Below are 18,067 nucleotides of genomic sequence, written 5' to 3' on the forward strand. Positions count from 1 at the left end.
AGCAGGTGCCCCCCGCCAGGATGGTGGCTCTTCCTTCGGCAGACCTTCAGCCCTCTGCTCCTGGCAGGACATTGTGGCCCTCCTGCCCACGTTGGTGCGGGTTGAATTTCACGGCCCAGCAGAATTCCCGGGCAGGGCAGCCTGGCCATCCTCCCTGGTCTCGGCTCTGAGGGCGTAGACCCAGCCTCTCAGCCTGGAGTCGTGGCGAATTCATGAACAAGCCTCCATTTCCAGAACCTTCCTGAAGAAAATAGCTCTCCAGGCTGGGGCAAGAAGCCTGTCCCTACCGTGATAGAACCACCCCTCAATAACCCCAGACACCACCTAGCACCCACTGGGGGCCACCCAGGGAGCCCACCCAGCCCACTCTGGGCTTGAACAGAGGGCAGGCCTGGAGGAAGGTACATCTAACCCCACTGACCGACATGCAACTGGAGCCAGGGCCTGCTGCCACCGCAGAGGTGAGAAGCAGGAGCAGCAAGACCTGGTGCCCATTAGTCATGGGAGAAGAGCAAAAGGGGGCGACAGGGACAAATTCAGGCCCTGGGTGGGCTGCCTGTCAGGGGAGTGATATCCAAGGAGGAGCTGGTGGTAAGTGGGGGGTGGTGGATACCAGGTACAACTTGGTCATGCCTCAACACCAACCACCACGGGCCTACCAGCCACGTGTGCCCTCCCTGGCCCGGAGTCCACAGGGTGCAAAAGGCTGATCGCACAGGACCTTCCGAGAGAATCCTACGCTGCAGAGCTCGTTCTATTGGTTTCCAGGCCTTTTTACACGCTGTCCTGCTGCTTGGACATGCCATTCCCCACCCCTGCATCTACCCAGCTCCTGCGGCACTCAGCTGTCACCCACTCCGGGACACACACCTGTCCAAGGATCTAGATCAAGGTGAGAGGCTGCTCCTCACTCCTTTCCAGGGCTGGACAGCGAGTTGAAGGCCCGAGCCCAGCTGCACCCAGAAAACCTGCCACTTGGAACTCACCTGACCATCTAAGTAAGCCCAGCCCCCAATGCATGCGACAGATAAGGCAGAGATTGTGCTATACAGAGATCAATATATATAAAGTGCCGGGTACAACGCTCTGAAAAATAGTTTTGTCCCAAAATCCAGCGCGTAGGATGCTCCGGGCCTAGCCCTTGCCGGTGAGGTCCAACGGTTGCAGGAATGGGGGCAGCGGCAGCTCGTCCAGGGCCTCCGGGAAGCGGCCTGGAGAGATGGCGGTGACCAGCACCTGCATGGCGCGCGCGAAAAGCGAGGGCGGTGCCAGGCCCGCCAGCCACTGGAACTTGTCCTCGCCCAGCAGCCGCTGCCAGCGCGGCCGGTCGCCCAGCAGCTCCTGGCGGGCCGAGCCGGCGGCGCCCACCGGGGTGTACAGCGCCAGGAGATCCAGGAGCAGCAGGCGGCGCTGGCGCGGCTCCCCTGGAGCTGAGGCCAGGGCTCCGGCGGCGGAGGGAGTGGCCCCGGCGTCGCGGCCCAGCTGGCGCAGCAGCAGCTCTAGAGGCGTGAGGCCGCCGCCGTCGCGCAGGCCGGGCGAGGCGCCGTGGCCCAGCAGCAGGAAGAGACACTCGGGGCGCGCTAGCTCGCAGGCCACGTGCAGCGACGTGCCACCGCCCTCCACGCGGCTGCAGCCACGCCGGTCCAGCACGCGCGCCCGCTCCTCCGCCGGGAAGTCGCGCAAGGTGCGCAGGATGCGGCGCAGAATGCCCACGCGGTTGTAGCGCACTGCCAGCGCCACGTGCGGCCCGGGAGCCGCGCAGCAGCGGAAGCCGGCGCTGGGCGGTGCTAGCGCGCGCCGCGGGAACGTGGCCAGCAGGTAATGTGCGTACGCTTGGTGGTCGTGCACGAGCGCGTAGAGCAGCGCCTCAGAAGGCGAGTAGGCGGCGGCGCGCCCCCGCTCGTCCCAGTGGAACGCCTCACTGGCGCGCATGTCCTCCAGCAGCCACACGGGTAGCAGGTCGCGCACCGCCTGATAGAAAGCGAACGACGACTTGCGGCACTGTTTCTGCGCCCGCGAGCGCGCCGCGCCCGGGCCCTCGGGCCCGCCGTCCGCGCCACCCCCAGGCCGCCGCGCGTCCCACGGCATGCTGGCGGCGGGGCGCTCCTGGGCCTCAAGACATGGATCCCGCGAAGGCACACCTGCGGGAAAAGGAAGGGGCCACGGTGAGGCGCGGGGAAGCTGGGGAGGCCCAGGGACTCCCCTCTGCCCCTCACACAGCCCCTCCGGTCCTGGCCCACCAGGCCCTCATACCTACCTCCAGCCTTGGCCAGGCCCTTCCAGTCACCCCACAGCTCCATCTCTCCCACGCCCAGAACCCCCGCCTCCATCCTTGATCTAGTTGTACCTGTTCTCCCTCCTTGAAACTGACTTGCTCTCTGGCACCTCTGCTGGAAATGCCCTTGCTGCCCATGCCCTCAAATCTTCCCTCCCCTCTCCAACCCAGGGACCCACTGGAAAAGCTTCTGTTCCCACCTAAGCCAGGTTCATACAACCCAAAAGAAAAGGCCAGGGAGGGGATGAGGAAGCTTGGGCCCACATCTCAAGATAAGGCAAATCCACTCTCCAGCCCAAGCGCAACTCTGACCCTGACCTCCGACCCCAGACCACTTGGAGGCCCCTGGAGCCTCTTCCAGGGCTGTTCAGAGGCATTATCTAGACTCAGACCTACCTGGTTCCTGCACCGCGATCACCTAGTTCGGGGGATGTGGGTCTATCACTGTCCCTGGCCGAGCCTCAGCTTCATCTGTAAGAAAGGGGAGGGGTGGACGACGGCTGTGCGGGCGGGGTGAGCCTGGGGCGTGGCACCAGCCCTCTATCCAAACATGTTTGCCTACACTTACAGGTTAGCACCCCTAGCTCCTGGGAGGAGACAGGAGGCTGAAAACAACTTGGAGACCGGTGTGCACCGCACCGCATAGTCTGCCATCCTCTTCAGGTCTCATACCTCTCTTGATCTCCCCAACTACTAGATGAAGCGGGTACTGCCATCCCACTTTCCAGCAGGGCAGAAGCTTCTCCAAGGTCAGCAAGCCACAGCAGAGCCAGGCCTAGAACTCAGGTCTCCTGTGTCTCAGTTTGGGCTCATTCTAGAATTGGTGGGGACCCCCAACCCACAGGGAATCGAGCTTGAGCCCTGACCCTGCCTTCTGAGTCCCCAGCCCCGACCTGAGCATAGGCGTCTGACCTCTGGCTCTGTCCCAAGCTCCCTACTGCCTTCTTTCAAGGGTAAGCCCTTGGTCACAAGGGGCCTGGGACAGAAGGCAGGCCGCGTCCACACACACTGACTGGGTCACTATCACTGGCAGTAACTGAGTTAAAGAGAGCCGCACGGTGAGGGTGGGCTGCAGCCCGTGGACGACACCGTGACTGGAGCCCCTTCCCCAAGCCTGGGCCTCCGGGCCCCAGGTATGCCCTGTGCCGGCACGCGTGGGGCGCCGGGCGGGTTACGTAAAGTTCGGCCTCCCCACGTCACCGGGCAGAGTCACGGCCGCGGCTCGTGAATAGGGGGGTTGGGCCATCGAAGGCAGCGCCGCGCCCGGGGCCGCCCGCCACCTCCTCCTACCCGTCCCCTCCCGGCCGGCACGGCCAGACGTCGGGCGGTGGAGGGTCGCGGAGGCGTGCGGGGCGTCTGCGCGCAGGTGGCCGGCGCAGCGAGGGCTGCACCTGCATGCGCGTGTGCCGGGGAAGGAGGGGGCGGCCGCGGGCGCGGCGAGGGGGACGGGGACTCACCATGGGGGGCGCGGGGCCACAGGCCGGGCGTCCCCGCCCCTGCCGCGGGTCGGAGCGCGCGCTGACCCCGCCGGCGAGCGGGCGAAGGTCCCACGACGGACGCAAGGGAGGGAGCCGCCGCCGCCCGCGCCCGCCGCAGCCGCGCTCTGAGCCGCCGCGGCTGGATCGCAGGGCGGCGGTGCCGTTGCCGGCGGCTGGCGGGCGGGCGGCGGGCGGGCGGCGGGCGGCGGGCGGCGCAGTGCGGCCCCGGCCAGGCAGGACCGCGGGACCGTCCGCCGCCGCCATTGGCCCGCGCCGCCGGCCCCCGCCACCGCCCATTGGCCGCCGCGCTGCACCATTGTTACGTCACCGGCCGGCGGGCGGAGCGCACCGCTGGACCCGCGGAAAACTTCGGAGAAACTTGAGGGAGCGCGGGCGGGGGGAACGGAGAGGAGGGGCGGGGCCGTGGCGAAAGGGGCGGGGCGGGGAGGGCGGGGGCGGGTCTCCCGGAACCCGAGCTGCGGGCGAAGAAAGGCTACGCGCTCCGAGCGGCCCCGACCGGGGAGGGCGCCGCTGCTCTGTGTGCCCGGGCGCGCGCGTAGGTGGCCCGCCCTCCGCCGTGCGTGACTTTCCTTGTCACGTCCAGCTCCCCTTTTCTCTGACCTTCCGTGACCTTGGGAAAAACCTCCGGGCTGTTACCCCATCTGCAACATGGGAGGGCCCGGGGTAGGAGCCGCCACCCCCAAGGGCTCCACCGCCTTCTGCCCGGCCAGGGTCGTGCCTGGCGCGCCCCCGCTCCAGCTGACCCGCGCAAGGGAGGGAGGGGCGGACGGATGGGGACAGCTTTTTAAGAGCGCGCACTGCGCCCATCTCGGCCTCAACACTCTTGTTTCCACTTCGTTTCACGACCACCAGCCACAGTGGACACGATGATCCCCAGTTCATCCGCCAGCAAATCAGGGCTCAAGAGAGGTGTCCTCAAAGACAGGAGCGGCCAGGAGGGAAACCGGGGGTTTGCCCTGCAGTTCTTCCCACATTTGGATGGGATAGATTGGATTGGGCCTCGGCCACCCCTACCATCTCCGTGGGGGGTTCCAAGGTTTGGGGTCATGACCTAGGGGGCTTAGGAGCCTGGGTCCATCTTTACTAATTTATGGCCTCACTCGCCCCAGCGGCTGGGAATTCTAGGTCCATTTTACAGGTGTGGACGCAGATCTGGAGAGGGGCAATGACTGCCCAGCCCCCCATCCATCCTCCCAGACACGACCTTCCACCTGGAGTCCCCAACACATGGCCAGGCAGCTGGGGTCTCATGATGAAATCCCCACATTCCATGCAAGGGCTCTTTCTGGTTCCTTCCCCAGAATGCTGTCCCTGCCCTTCCAGTACTATCTCACCAGGGAGACCCTCCACTCCGCTCCATCCAGGCAAGGCCTCTGCCTCGCCCCGGTGGGAGGGGCCTGGTCCAGAGGGCACGCCCCTGCACACACACTCAGCCCTGTCCTGGCTTCTCTTTGTGCCCCAGCCAGTCAGTCTGGGTGGAAGTCCTATACCTGGGCCCTCTCAACAGACCTAGGCAGGCCCCTGTCCCCAGCCCAACGAGCTCAATCCCTTAGGCACACACACCACAGAGCAGTCATGAGAGGCCAGGTGGGCAGTACCACGAGGCAGGCAAGGCTGTGAGGCCGAGAGGGTCAGGCCACCCCAGCACAGGTGGGCACTCACATGCACCCTGCCCAGGCTGCCATGCATGGACCCACCAGGGGGATGGCCGGACCCCACCAGCCCTACCCTCCCCACTTCAGGGCGGGGGACCTTGCAGGCCACGCTGTCTCTCCAGGGAGTCCAGGTCGTCAGCAGGAGTAGGGGTACAGAGGGCACTGGGCCTGGCATCCGCACCCGCCTTTGCCTCAGCTCCACATGTCTCCTCCTATGTCTAGGCCTGTCTCCCTAGAGCTTCTCCCATCCGCCAGTTCTGGATGCCTCTGAGTACGATGGCAGGGAGAGCAAAATGAGTGGAGGTCCTGGGGTCAATAATTGACCTTTGGGAGCCCCAGGCCCTGAGGGACATCTTGGGGAGATGGTGCCCAGGTGGGCTATCTGTGGCTCAAGACTCCCCTACTCTCTTGCCCTCTTCGAAGGCTGGAGTTAAGATACAGCCGTCTCCATGGCTACTGGTGGAACGAGGGTGAAAGGGCATCAGTGGATGCCAAGCTGTGCACCGGGCCTCAGGGCAGGTCTCTCTCCACCCCTTGATGTTTTCCCTGCCCCTGTGCCCCCACCTGCCTTCCTCACTGGGGATCCTAGAGGCCTTTTTTTTTTTTTTTCCCCAAGATAGAGTCTCACTCTGTCACCCAGACTGGAGTGCAGTGGAGCAATCTCAGCTCACTGCAACCTCCACTTCCCAGGTTCAAGCAATTCTCATGCCGCAGCCTCCCAAGTAGTTGGGATTACAGGCATGCACCATCATGCACAGCTAGTTTTTGTGTTTTTAGTAGAGACGGGGTTTTGCCATGTTGGCCAGGCTGGTCTCGATCTATTGGCCTCAAGTGATCCGCCTGCCCCAGAGACCTTTTTCTAAAAGCCAAGTCTGACCCTGTTTCTCTGCTGCCTAGAAGCTTCCTGTGGATGTGGACATAGCCACAAAGTCCGGATGGGCAGAAAGAGGCATTTCTGGCAGAGGGCAAAGCAGGGGCAAAGGTCTGGAGTGTGACCCAAAGACTGCAGAGGCCACCTGACTGGCCGGGTCCCATGGGGCCTGGAATGCCCAGCAAGGATCCTGGATTTTCCCTGGAGACCCAAGTGGAGGGTTGGGAAGTGGTTTCATTAGTGAATTATTTTAGACACACATACAGAGAGCATTAAGATGTCTGGGAGCCCAGGACCCAGTTGAAGGAGCAACACAGGGCAGATTGGAAGCCCTGCGTGCCTGTCCCTCTCTCCCCAGCCAGCCTCAGTGTGAGTCCGCGTGTCTGTCCCACTGTAAGTGCAAGTGGCAGCAGACATTGTAACACTGCCTACCACGGGGCCCCACAGCACTGCCTCACCTCAGCCACTTGCCTTTTTCTCCTCAGGTCACTTTTAGATCCAGCCCCAGGGGAACCCCCTGCTTTGGGTCGCAGCCGCCATCTCTGCTGCAGTGTCTTCTGATGAAAGCTGTCCCCTGTGGGCACGAGTGTGGACATCCTGCACCTCCTAGGGCAGCAGTGCCGAGGTTGGTGGTGCCCTCCACGTGGTTTCATGGCATCGCTGCTGCAGTAGAGGCGGCCCGGGGACATGTGACCAGCTGCAAAGGGGCAGGTTCCTCAGGGAGGGAGGATGGGCTGCAGGGAGGGTGGCTGGGACAGGGGAACAGGCAGAGCATGACTTCCAAACACCTAGGAAGCCCCAGGCGGAGGGCGGAGTAGGGGGGGTCTTGCCATCTTCAGATGGGAGTTGACCTTTGACCCCATCATGCTCCTGCTGGGACCTGACCCAGGCATACTCCTCTTCCTCTGGGAGGGCTTGTCGCACCAGGGCAGGGTCTGTGTGTGCCCAGGCAGGGAGCTACAGGCAGTGGGGGGAGGCTGGGGCTGCAAGCACAGAGGCCCCAGAAAGCGTGTGAGGATGCTGGGGAGCGGGAAGGGCCCTCAGAGGGGTGGTATGGCCAGCTTAGGTTTTCTTGGCAACTCTAGTTGAGAATGCACTGCAAGGAGACAGAGGCTGCAGCCACTGAAGCCAACTGTGCTGTAGCAGGTGGAGGGCACTGGGAATCCCTGGAGAGACATGCCACCTGCTGCAGGACCCCTGGCCCATAGGTGAGGGTGTGAGCAGATGAGGAGAATCTAGGAGGCCTCCCATGTGTTAGGGGAAAGCTGAGCACCTGGAAGGTGGCGGAGCCAAGAGGTGTCCTTGGCCCTGGAGGTGGGGGGCATGGGTATAAAGAGGGTGCTTGGAGTGTGAGGCACCAGGGACAGGAGGTGAGAGGCCCAAGGCCCCAGCCGGGGCTTCCAAGAAAGGAGGTGGGTAAGGGCTGTGGGGCCAAGAAGGCACAGGGCTCCCCGAAGACAAGGTGTCCCAAAAATAAGGGAGCAGTCAGGTGGGACGGATTCGGATGTGGCAACACATAGGTCACAGTGCCCTTTACAGAATCACATGGGTTGGGGGAGAAGCCTGTTTGGAGAGAGTTCAGGAGCAAGCGGGGAGCGGGATAGAGCCGTGAGGATGGGAGAGGAAGGGGCAGGCTTAAAGAATGAAACGGTGGGGATAACACACGTGCACATGCATGTATGTGCACTCAGACACGTGGGCAGGCCCACACATGCATCTGTGCATCATGGGCGGCGTGCTGTGTGTGCACGCGTGTGTGTGGGCAGCATGCTGCAGCCTGCATGTGTGTGTGTCCATTATGTGTGCAGTGCGCTGATGGGCAAAAACGCTGGCGATGCAGGCCAGCTGATAACCTGGAGGAGGCCGGCTGGGGTGGGGCCTGCCACTCATGACGGGCACCCTGGGCTGGCAGCATGGGAAGTTCTTCTTGGGGCGGCAGCACGTTGGGCACAGACACAGAGGAGGGCGCAGGTAAAGGTGCTCGGAGACGTCTGCTGAGACTGGGAAGGGGTGGCGGCTGGGGAGGCGCTCGAGGAGAGGGCTTCATCTACTGCCTGCACTGAGATCCTCTCTGACCTGAGCCCCTGCTGCCCGGCCAGGCCTGCGGAGCCTGCCATCTGGGCAAGTGGGATGGGACAGATGGCTGCGGCCAGGAAGGCACCACAGGTGCAGGCAGGCAGGTTCCTCAGGGAGGGACTGGCACCAGACACGCTGGATCCCCCCTAATTAGCCACTCACCAGCGGTGGGACTGGGCTGAGCACTAGTCACTTATCTGTGATGTGAGTCAGGTGGATTTTGGGTGTCAGAAGGAAGGTGTTTCATGTGGCAAGACTGGCGGGGCCAGCATGCAGAGTGGCTAGGACCAGGTGAGAGCCTGGGGGTGTCCCACCACTTGCCCCACCTCATGCAGGTCCTGTCCTTCCACTGCCTGGCCAGACCAGACCAGACCAAAGCTCACCTGGCCTTTAAGACTGGCACCTGCACCAGGAGCCACTACCACTCCCTCCTACGGTGGCAGGCTGGGCTCTGCCCCACCACGTCTGCAGCCCCATTAGCATCTCTCAAGACTCAGCTTTGGGATGCCAGTACAAAGACAGGACAAAACCAGTGGAGACAAGGGACATCCTGGGAGCCAAAGGGTCCAGCATGCATAGCCAAGGAGTGGCGTCTCGAGTGCACAGGGAGCCCCTAACATAGTTGGAAGATCAGCCGGGAGGAAGACAGGCGAGGGCACCATAGGCTATCCACATGCTGGCCAACAGACATGTGGAGACATGTGATTCAGCTTCGCTCGGAATCAGCACGTGTACAGGCTCCTGGCGAAAACTGAGTAGCCTGGGAACAGCCTGTGCTGGTGGGGTTAGGATTCAGGCACTTGCCCCACCAGCAGGGAAAACTCGCATGCTTGTGGGCCCAGCAGATCCTTTTGTAGGCATCTTATCCCAGGTAAATACCTGCCTGTGTTCCGAGTTACATGTCCAAAACAATGCTCACTGCTGTGGATTTTGTTCTCTTGTCTTTTTTTTTTTTTTTTTTTTTTTGAGACGGAGTCTTGCTGTGTCTCCCAGGCTGGAGTGCAGTGGCGTGATCTCGGCTCACTGCAAGCTCCGCCTCCCGGGTTCACGCCATTCTCCCGCCTCAGCCTCCCAAGTAGCTGAGACTACAGGCACCCGCCACCACGCCCAGCTAGTTTTTTTTTTTTTTTTGTATTTTTAGTAGAGACGGGGTTTCACCATGTTAGCCAGGATAGTCTCGATCTCCTGACCTCGTGATCCACCCGCCTCGGCCTCCCAAAGTGCTGGGATTACAGGCTTGAGCCACCGCGCCCGGCCTTTTCTTTTTTTTTTTAAAGACAAGGTCTTGCTCTGTTGCCCAGGCTGGAGTGCAGTGGTGCAATCATAGCTTACTGCAGCCTCAATCTCCTGGGCTCAAGTAATCCTCTCACCTCAGCCTCCTGGGTAGCTGGGACTATAGGCACAGGCCACCACACACAAAAAATAAATTTTTTTATTTTTATTTTTGTAGACATGACACCAGGTCTTGCTATGTTGCCCAGGCTGGTCTTGAACTCCTGAGCTCAAGCGATCCTCCTGCCTCAGTCTCCCAAAGTGTTGGGATTACAGGCATGAGCTACCTCGACTGCCCTAATTCTTTAATGTTTCATAAAATAATTCAGCACCCGGGTGCAGTGACTCGCACCTGGAATCCCAGCACTTCAGGAGGCCGAGACAGGCAGGTCACCTGAGGTCAGGAGTTCGAGACCAACCTGGCCAACATGGTGAAACCCCATCTCTACTAAAAATACCAAAAAAATTAGCCAGGCATGGTGGTGGGCGCCTGTAATCCCAGCTACTTGGGAGGCTGAAGCAGGAGAATCACTTGTACCCAGGAGGCAGAGGTTGCAGTGAGCCGAGACGGCACCACTGCACTCCAGCCTGGGTGACAGAACGAGACTCCGTCTCAAAAAAAAAAAAAAAAAAAATTTAGCTGAATTTTATATTTCATCTCTAACTATGTCATTATTAAAGCTTTGAAGAGAATACAAGTGCATACCCAGTACTAGGGAGGTAGAGTCACTACTGCATCTTTAATAAGGAAAAACTGGAAGCTACCTAGGTTACCATCAGAAGGGGTATGGCTGACATGGTCATGGAGAAGCCTGCTGTGACTTTGCTGTGGGCTCCTGCTCTCCTGCTGGGCCTGCTGAGAGTACTGGGTGTGAGCCTGGAGCCTAAGGGCCGAGTCCCTCCTGGGCAGAGATGTGAGACAGTCTACATGGCCTCACTGTCTCTGAGTCCTTGTAGGATCACGGCATCCAGCCATGCCTGAGCACTAGGGCTTTCCATTAAATAAGTGAGTAAAATGGAGCTGGGCGCAGTGGCTCACACCTGTAATCTCAGCACTTTGGGAGGCCAAGGCGGGTGGATCACAAGGTCAGGAGTTCAGGACCAGCCTGGCCAACGTGGTGAAACCCTGTCTCTACTAAAAATACAAAAATTAGCTGGGCTTGGTGGTGCATGCCTATAGTCCCAGCTACTCGGGCTTAGGCCCATTGGATATGGATCTGTCATTTGAAAAAGTCCTGACTAAGAGACCTCCCCGGGACAGTCTCTGTCATCCAGGTACAATTATAATACCATTCCTTTTCACATTCCCCAGGTCCTGATTTGGAAAGTCAGTCACATGGATGGCTACCATGTGCCTAAAGCACTTGCAGCCTCAGGTAAGAAAGAAAAGTCTAGGTTTCCTCATCTGCAAGGAGAGATGACAGTGATGTCTACCGAGTCCTTGAAGCCACACTTGGCACAAAGCTTGAACCAATAACATAGCTGCTAGGATTTGTTTTTTTGGTTTTTTGGGGTTTTTTTTGGATGGAATTTCACTCTTGTTGCCCAGGCTGGAGTGCAATGGCGCCATCTCGGCTCACTGCAACCTCTGCCTCCCGGGTTCAAGCGATTCTCCTGCCTCAGCCTTCTGAGCAGCTGGTATTACAGGCATGTGCCACCATGCCCAGCTAATTTGTATTTTTTGTAGAAACCAGCTTTCTCCATGTTGGTCAGGCTGGTCTCAAACTCCCGACCTCAGGTGATCCACCTGCCTCAGCCTCCCAAAGTGCTGGGATTACAGGCGTGAGCCACCATGCCCGGCGGCTGCTAGGATTTTTAAAAATATTTCAACATAGGCCAGGCATGGTGGCTCACACCTGTAACCTCAGCTACTCAGGAGGGTGAGGCAGGAGGATCACTTGAGCTAAGGAGTTTGACACCAGCCTCGGCAACAGAGTGAGACCCTGATTCTAAAAAAAGAAAAAAAGAAAGTGGCACATGTTCAAATAGTATTTGTGTAATTAAGGTAAAACTTTTTGTTTTTTTCTTTTTCAGAGAAAGGCAGATGGCGGAGTGTCTCAATTTGAATTTCAACTCTGAATTTGAACTCTGGGGCTCAAGAGATCCTCACACAGGGATCCTCTAGCCTCAGCCTCCTTTGGTTTCATGAGTTTGTAGTAACCCCATTGGGGTTCTGTACTTGATGAAAGCTGTAGTTCCTCCTCCCACTCACAATATGGGGGGACTCAGCTCAGCCACCCCTGGTCAGACAGTTGACTTGTCAGCCAACACGACTGAGCAGACTCACTGATTAATGTATTCAACAAACAGGCTCTCGGAGCTGTTCTGCAGTCCAGAGCTGAGTAGGCAGAGAAGGCTTCCTGGAGGAGGCTACTTGAGATAAGGAATCGCCTGCATCCCCCATCATTGGTCAAGCCCCGTGGGATCTGTGCAGAAATGCCCTGACCCCCTTGTCACTGCTCCATCACACCTCTCAGGCCCAGCTGCAGCTCCCTGTAGCCTGAGGGACCCTCCCCAAACCAAAGTCACACCTACCTGGCCCCTCTTTCCTTACAGTTCCCCGCCCCGGCTGCCCATGCCAGACTAAAGCCCTCCTCTCCTGGGCTGCCCATGCCAGACTAAAACCACTCCCCTGGGCCGGGCGCGGTGGCTCATGACTGTAATCCCAGCACTTCCGGAGGCCCAGGTGGGTGGATCACTTGAGGTCAGGAGTTCAAGATCAGTCTGGCTGACCTGATGAAACCCCATGATGACAAAAAATACACAAATTAGCAGGGCATGGTGGTACGCGCCTGTAGTCTCAGCTACTCGAGAGGCTGAGGCAGGAGAATCACTTGAACCCGGGAGGGGGAGGTTGCCGTGAGCCAAGATTGCACCATCGCACTCCATTGCTCTGGGCAACAGAGCAAGACAACATCCCCAAAAAAAACAACCAAAACAAAACAAAACTCCTCTCTGTCTAGGCCGAACCCCTTCCTGTGCCACCAGGAAACTGTGTTCAAGCCTCAGGGCCCTTGGCCCTTCTGTTCCCTCTGCCTGGATGCGTCTCTCCCAGGAGTCTGTGTGGCCTCATTTCAGCTGTCACCTGGCTAAAGGAGCTCCCGCGGGCTCTCTGGGCCCTGCTACTGGCACCGGCCAGGTGGAGGGTTCCCCTTTGCCCGCCCACAGGGTGGGGCCTGCCTACGCCTGCTGGGCGGGTAGTCCTGTGGGTGCCCATAAATGCAGATGACTACATAGAGGAAGAATTAAGCAGGCAGCGGGTGGGGCCAGGGCGTGCTGGGGATGCGGCTAGTGCGGCCCTCCTGATGCTCAGCGACTGGCGCAGGGCTGGGGGCAGGAAGCCGTGTTTCATCCCGGGCTGCACCAAGTTCCCTGCCTAGGGCTCTCTGGACACTGGGGGGTGTGGGAGACCAGTGGTGGCTCGGCTCGGCCCAGCTCCCGGCTTGTCCTGGTGTGGCCAGCCCTGGCGGGAAGTAGGACGCCAGGGAGCAGGACGGGCTGGGAGGATCCAACGCACCCGCCCTTCTCCGCCCCTCCTCGCAACCTCGCGCTGGATTCGGCCGAGTGGTCTCGAGTGCGTCCTGCCCCTCGGGCTGGGAAGCGTTCCACGGGTTCGCACTGGGGATGAGCGAGCCGCACGTTTACGGAGCTGGGGGAGCCTCCTCGCAGCGCCTCCTCCAGACAACGCCCCCCGCAGGACCGCAGGGGCCGGGTCACTGCAGCCCCCCTTCGTCTGCGCCCCCATCTTATTTTCCAGGACCACCTTCGGGACTGTGCTAGATCAGTAGCTGCAGCTTGCAGAGAAGTGAGTCAGAAGGGGGAACTGAGACTGGAGGGCCTGGCCCAGCCCAGGTCACACAGTGCAGGGCAGTCCCAAGGGTGTCAGCGGCCCGTGCGCGGGCGCGCCCTCTTCCCACACGCCCCGCCCCGCCGGGTCCTTGCGTCCGCACGATCACTTTCTGGGCCCGAGGCGAGGAAGGGGTCGGGAGACCGAGCCCCGCAGCAGGGCCGGGACATGGGTGGGGGGCGGAGCGCCGCTGATCTGCCCCAAGGCAGATTTTGCAGAGATTTTGTAGGGGCGGGGGTGTCCCCTGGTCTGACCCTGCCGACCGCCCTCGGGGAGAGGCGAGGCCCTGGCCCGTGCCGGCGGGGTCCGAGCCTCAGTATCCCCATCCGCGCAGGGGAAGGCGGGCGGCAGCCCAGAGCGCAACCCCAGCGCCCAGCGCGGCCCGACACCGCCCCCTGGCGGCCGCGGACGTCACTGCGACCCGCCGCCTCCGCCGGAGCCCAGCAAGGGACCCCCGACCCGGGCGCCCCAGGCTGCGGGGGCCGGGACGTCCGAGCGCCCTGTCCCCGGTGGTGGGGTTCGCGGGCTGAGTGCCCACCCCGCTCTCCCCTCGCCCCGCGGCCTCGGCGGGCCCCTGCCCACCAGGGTCTCCACCTTCCCCAGCGTGAAATGGCCACAGTCCCTCCATCCGCGCCGCGGCCACGGCGCCTGCCCCCGGCTGGACCGATCGGAGGTCCCTGCGGGGCGGGCGGGGCAGGTGGTCCGGCGGGCCCCTTCCGGGTTACCCTCCCCCAGCCGGAGTCCGCGGACCGCGCTGGGCGCAGGGAGAGGGCTGTGCGCGCCTCCGCTTCCCGGCGCCGCCAGCGGGGACGAGCGCCGCCCCCCGCCCAGTCGGGAGACGCCCTCAAGGTCCCAGGCTCTGCCTCTGCCTGTCCGCGGCCCGCGGCCTGCGGGTGACAGTGTTCCCCGGTCCGAGCCCCATCTCCCTCGGAGAGCGGACCCTCGCGCTCCTGTACCCTCCACCTGGTGGCCGTCCACCCAGCCCGGCCTGCTCGCGCGTCCCAACTGCCACTTCCCTTGCCTTCCCCAGCCTCAGGCTCCTGTGTGTCTCCCCGGCTGGGACTTCCGCATACTCCAGGCCCACTTCACAGGTGCAGACGCTGAGGCCAGAGCGGCTGAGGAGCTGGCTGCAGGCGAGAGCGTGCGGGCAGTGTGGGGAGGGACTCAGCCTAGCCTTCCATTGCAGCTCCCATCCCTGCTGCGCCACCCCCTCGGCCCGTCAGCTGTCCCCACCCAGGAACCCCCAGGACACGGTCCGCAGAGCCCACTGAGGGTCCAGTGCTGTCTAGGTGGCGGCATCAGGATTCCCAGGAGCCACCCCTCACTCGGCCACCCTATGTCTGTATGTCCAGCAGGGAGCTGAGGGCCTAGAGGGGTGCGGAGGCCCTGCAAGGAGATGCTTTCCTCAATGCCCAGTGTGAAAGGAGCAGAGGGCTGGACTGGAAGGGGCTTCCTGGCCCCAGGAGGGCAGTGATTGGGTAAGCCGCCCACCTTTCAAAAGTGATGGACAGGAAGGGGGAAGGTGGAGGATGGAGGGGCTGCAGGTGATGCCAGTGACCCCTGAGAGACAAGGAGATCTCCACAGTGTATCAGTTCTCTTCTGCTGTGTAACAAACAACCCTGCCAGGGTGGCTTTAAACAGCAATGATGTAGTATTGTTCACGGTTCTCTGGATTGACTGGATGGCTCTTTTTTTTTTTTTTTTTTTCCTCACTCTTGCCCAGGCTGGAGTGTAGTGGCGTGATTTCAGCTCACTGCAACTTCCACCTCCCGGGTTCAAGCGATTCTCTTGCCTCAGCCTCCTGAGTAACTGAGATTACAGGCATGCGCCACCAAGCCCGGCTAATTTTTGTATTTTTAGTAGAGACGGGTTTCACCATGTCGGTCAGGCTGGTCTTGAACTCCTGACCTCGTGATCCGCCCGCCTCGGCCTCCCAAAGTCCTGGGATTACAGGTGTGAGCCACCGCACCCCGCCTGGATGAGTCTTTTGCTTCATGTGGTGTCCGCTGGGCTCACTCTACAGCTGTAGGTATCTGGAGGTCCAACTGGAGTGAAATGTCCAAGTGGCTTCACCCACACGGCTACAGTCGGTGCTGGTTGCCAGTGGGAGCTCGGCTGCCGCCAGCATGGGCTGCCGCCCCGCTTCCAGGCTCCTTTGCTTGGCTTCTCCACGTGGCTGACTTGGTCTTCCTCACAGCATGACAGGACAAGCCCCAATGTGCAAGAGCTCATTAAACCTCTGCTCCCATCATGCTTTCTAATACCTCACTCTCCAAAACAAGCCCAGAGTCCACGTGGAATGAGACTCAAAAACGCATGAATCCCAGGAAGCCTGGTTTATTATTATGGGCATCACAGCTTAGCACAATGATGGGGAAGCAGTGGAGACAGATTGTAGCCAGCAGACCTTCCAGGGCCAGAACAAGCAGGGAAGGCTCCTGGAGGAGGATGGGACTGGCTAAGGAGGGGCTGGGAATTCTCTTCCTTCTCCCTGAAGCTCCAAATCCTCAGCGCCCTGGGGAGGTTGGAGGAGCACCAGTCGCTAAGATACAAACGCTCAAGGCTCAAACTCCTGAACTCAAGGCAAATCACCTGAGTTCAGCAGTTTGAGACCAGCCTGGGAAATACAGTAAGACCTCATCTCCACAAAAAATAAAAATAAAAAAAGTTAGCCAGGCATGGCCGGTCGCTGTGGCTCACACCTGAAATCCCAGCACTTTGGAAGCCCAAGACAGGCGGATCGCCTGAGGTTAGAAGTTTGAGACCAGCCTGGCCAACATGGCGAAACCCCAACTCTACTAAAAATACAAAAAAAACTAGCCAGGCTTGATAGCAGGCGCCTGTAATCCCAGCTTCTCGGGAGGCTGGAGCAGGAGAATTGCTTAAACCCAGGAGGCAGAGGTTGCAGTGAGCTGAGATTGCGCCATTGCACTGTAGCCTAGGTGACAGAGCGAAACTCCATCTCAAAAAAACAAAAAAACAAAAAAAATTAGCTGGGCATGATGGCGCCTGCCTGTGGTCCCAGATACTCGGAGGCTGAGGTGGATGGATCACCTGAGCCCGGGAAGTCAAGGTTACAGTGAGCCATGATCGTGCAACTGCACTCCAGCCTGGGTGACAGAGCAAGACCCTGTCTCATCAAAAAAAAAAAAAAGAAAAAAAAAAAAGAAAAAATCCAAACATACCGACTGTTTTTTTTTTTTTTGAGACGGAGTCTCGCTGTGTCTCCCAGGCTGGAGTGCAGTGGCGTGATCTCGGCTCACTGCAAGCTCCGCCTCCCGGGTTCACGCCATTCTCCCGCCTCAGCCTCCCAAGTAGCTGAGACTACAGGCGCCCGCCACCACGCCCGGCTAGCTTTTTGTATTTTTAGTAGAGACGGGGTTTCACCATGTTAGCCAGGATAGTCTCGATCTCCTGACCTCGTGATCCACCCGCCTCGGCCTCCCAAAGTGCTGGGATTACAGGCTTGAGCCACCGCACCCGGCCCATACCGACTGTTGACAAGAACATGGAACAACTGGAACTCTCATACACTCCCAGTGGGAATGCAAAATGATGCAACGTCTTTGGAAAAGCTTGGCCATTTCCTAAACTCATCATAAGAACCAGCAATTCCACTCCTAGGTACCTGCCCAAGAAATGAAAACAAAATATATATATATTTTCTTAGGGATGGGATCTTGCTCTGTCACCCAGGCTAGAGAGCATGGTCACAGCTCACTGCAGCCTCACCCTCCCAGGCTCGAGTGATCCTTCCACCTCAGCCTCTCGAGTAGCTGGGACTACAGGGAGTGACACAATACCTGGCTGATTTTTAAATTATTTTTTTGTAGAAACAGGGTCTCACTGTGTTGCCCAGGCTGGCTCGAACTGGGTTCCAGCAATCCTCCCGCCTCAGCCTCCGAAAATGCTGGGATTACAAGCATGAGTCACCATGCCTGGCCTGAAAACATCTTCTCTAACACAAAGATTTGTATGTGAACGTTCTGTGAGGTAAAGTAGCACACCTAGTAAGCCATGCATGCTCGTTTCTGTTTGCAGCACAATTTCACAAAGCCCCACCTCTGTGACCACCTGCAGCTCTCCAGAAAGATGCTTTGAAGACAAAACGTGACGAGCACACAGTCTCCATCCCCACACCTCTGGCTTGAGTTGCTACATTCTCTAAAAGATCCATGACCCTAGCCTTGCCTTTTCCTCCTCATAACATCTGGTTAGTGATGATGCCTCTGTAATCTATAACCAGATGTATTCTTACCCAAACCTTGGTGTGACTGCCTCAGTGTAACTTCTGAGCAAGTCTGATGTGATTTTGCCCGTATTGGACTCCCACAGCTCCTGTGTAGCTGTGAGCTGAAACACTATTTTGAAGCAATGTAAGAAAAACTCTCTAAGGAAATATTCTGGGCTATCAGCCTCTGTGTAATGTCCTCAGGAGGGTTCTGAATCGAACTCACTCTTTTTTGTTTTTTGAGACGGAGTTTCACTCTTGTTGCCCAGGCTGGAGTGCAATGGCACAATCTTGGCTCACCACAACCTCCGCCTCCCGGGTTCAAGCGATTCTCCTGCCT

At 59.5% G+C, this 18,067-nt stretch overlaps 1 protein-coding gene and 1 long non-coding RNA gene across 6 annotated transcripts; one reads left to right on the forward strand and one right to left on the reverse strand.

Annotated features, from left to right (window-relative positions):
* Positions 1-1,039: 1,039 nt before the first annotated feature.
* On the reverse strand, positions 1,040-3,990 carry ANKRD9 (ankyrin repeat domain 9). Of its 3 annotated transcripts, XM_045397026.2 has the most exons (4): positions 3,733-3,990; positions 2,844-3,089; positions 2,672-2,746; positions 1,040-2,141 (listed from the first exon to the last, which is right to left on the reverse strand). In XM_045397026.2, exon 4 carries the CDS (start codon positions 2,086-2,088, stop codon positions 1,135-1,137), a length of 954 nt encoding a protein of 317 aa, XP_045252961.1. In that variant the 5' UTR covers positions 2,089-2,141; positions 2,672-2,746; positions 2,844-3,089; positions 3,733-3,990; the 3' UTR covers positions 1,040-1,134. The 3 variants fall into 3 exon arrangements, with proteins under 3 accessions (XP_045252961.1, XP_045252960.1, XP_073854392.1); XM_045397025.2 differs by lacking the exon at positions 2,844-3,089; XM_073998291.1 differs by lacking the exon at positions 3,733-3,990 and having other exon boundaries at positions 2,844-3,422.
* Positions 3,991-14,846: 10,856 nt separating this feature from the next.
* LOC141407335 (uncharacterized) lies at positions 14,847-17,514 on the forward strand. Of its 3 annotated transcripts, none has more exons than XR_012416156.1 (2): positions 14,847-14,973; positions 17,330-17,514. It is a non-coding gene; the product is annotated as an uncharacterized lncRNA (long non-coding RNA). The 3 variants fall into 3 exon arrangements; XR_012416157.1 differs by having other exon boundaries at positions 17,336-17,514; XR_012416158.1 differs by lacking the exon at positions 17,330-17,514 and adding an exon at positions 15,520-15,744 and having other exon boundaries at positions 14,880-14,973.
* Positions 17,515-18,067: the final 553 nt, after the last annotated feature.

Source organism: Macaca fascicularis, chromosome 7 (assembly GCF_037993035.2).
Source record: "Macaca fascicularis isolate 582-1 chromosome 7, T2T-MFA8v1.1".
Lineage (NCBI taxonomy): Eukaryota > Metazoa > Chordata > Mammalia > Primates > Cercopithecidae > Macaca > Macaca fascicularis.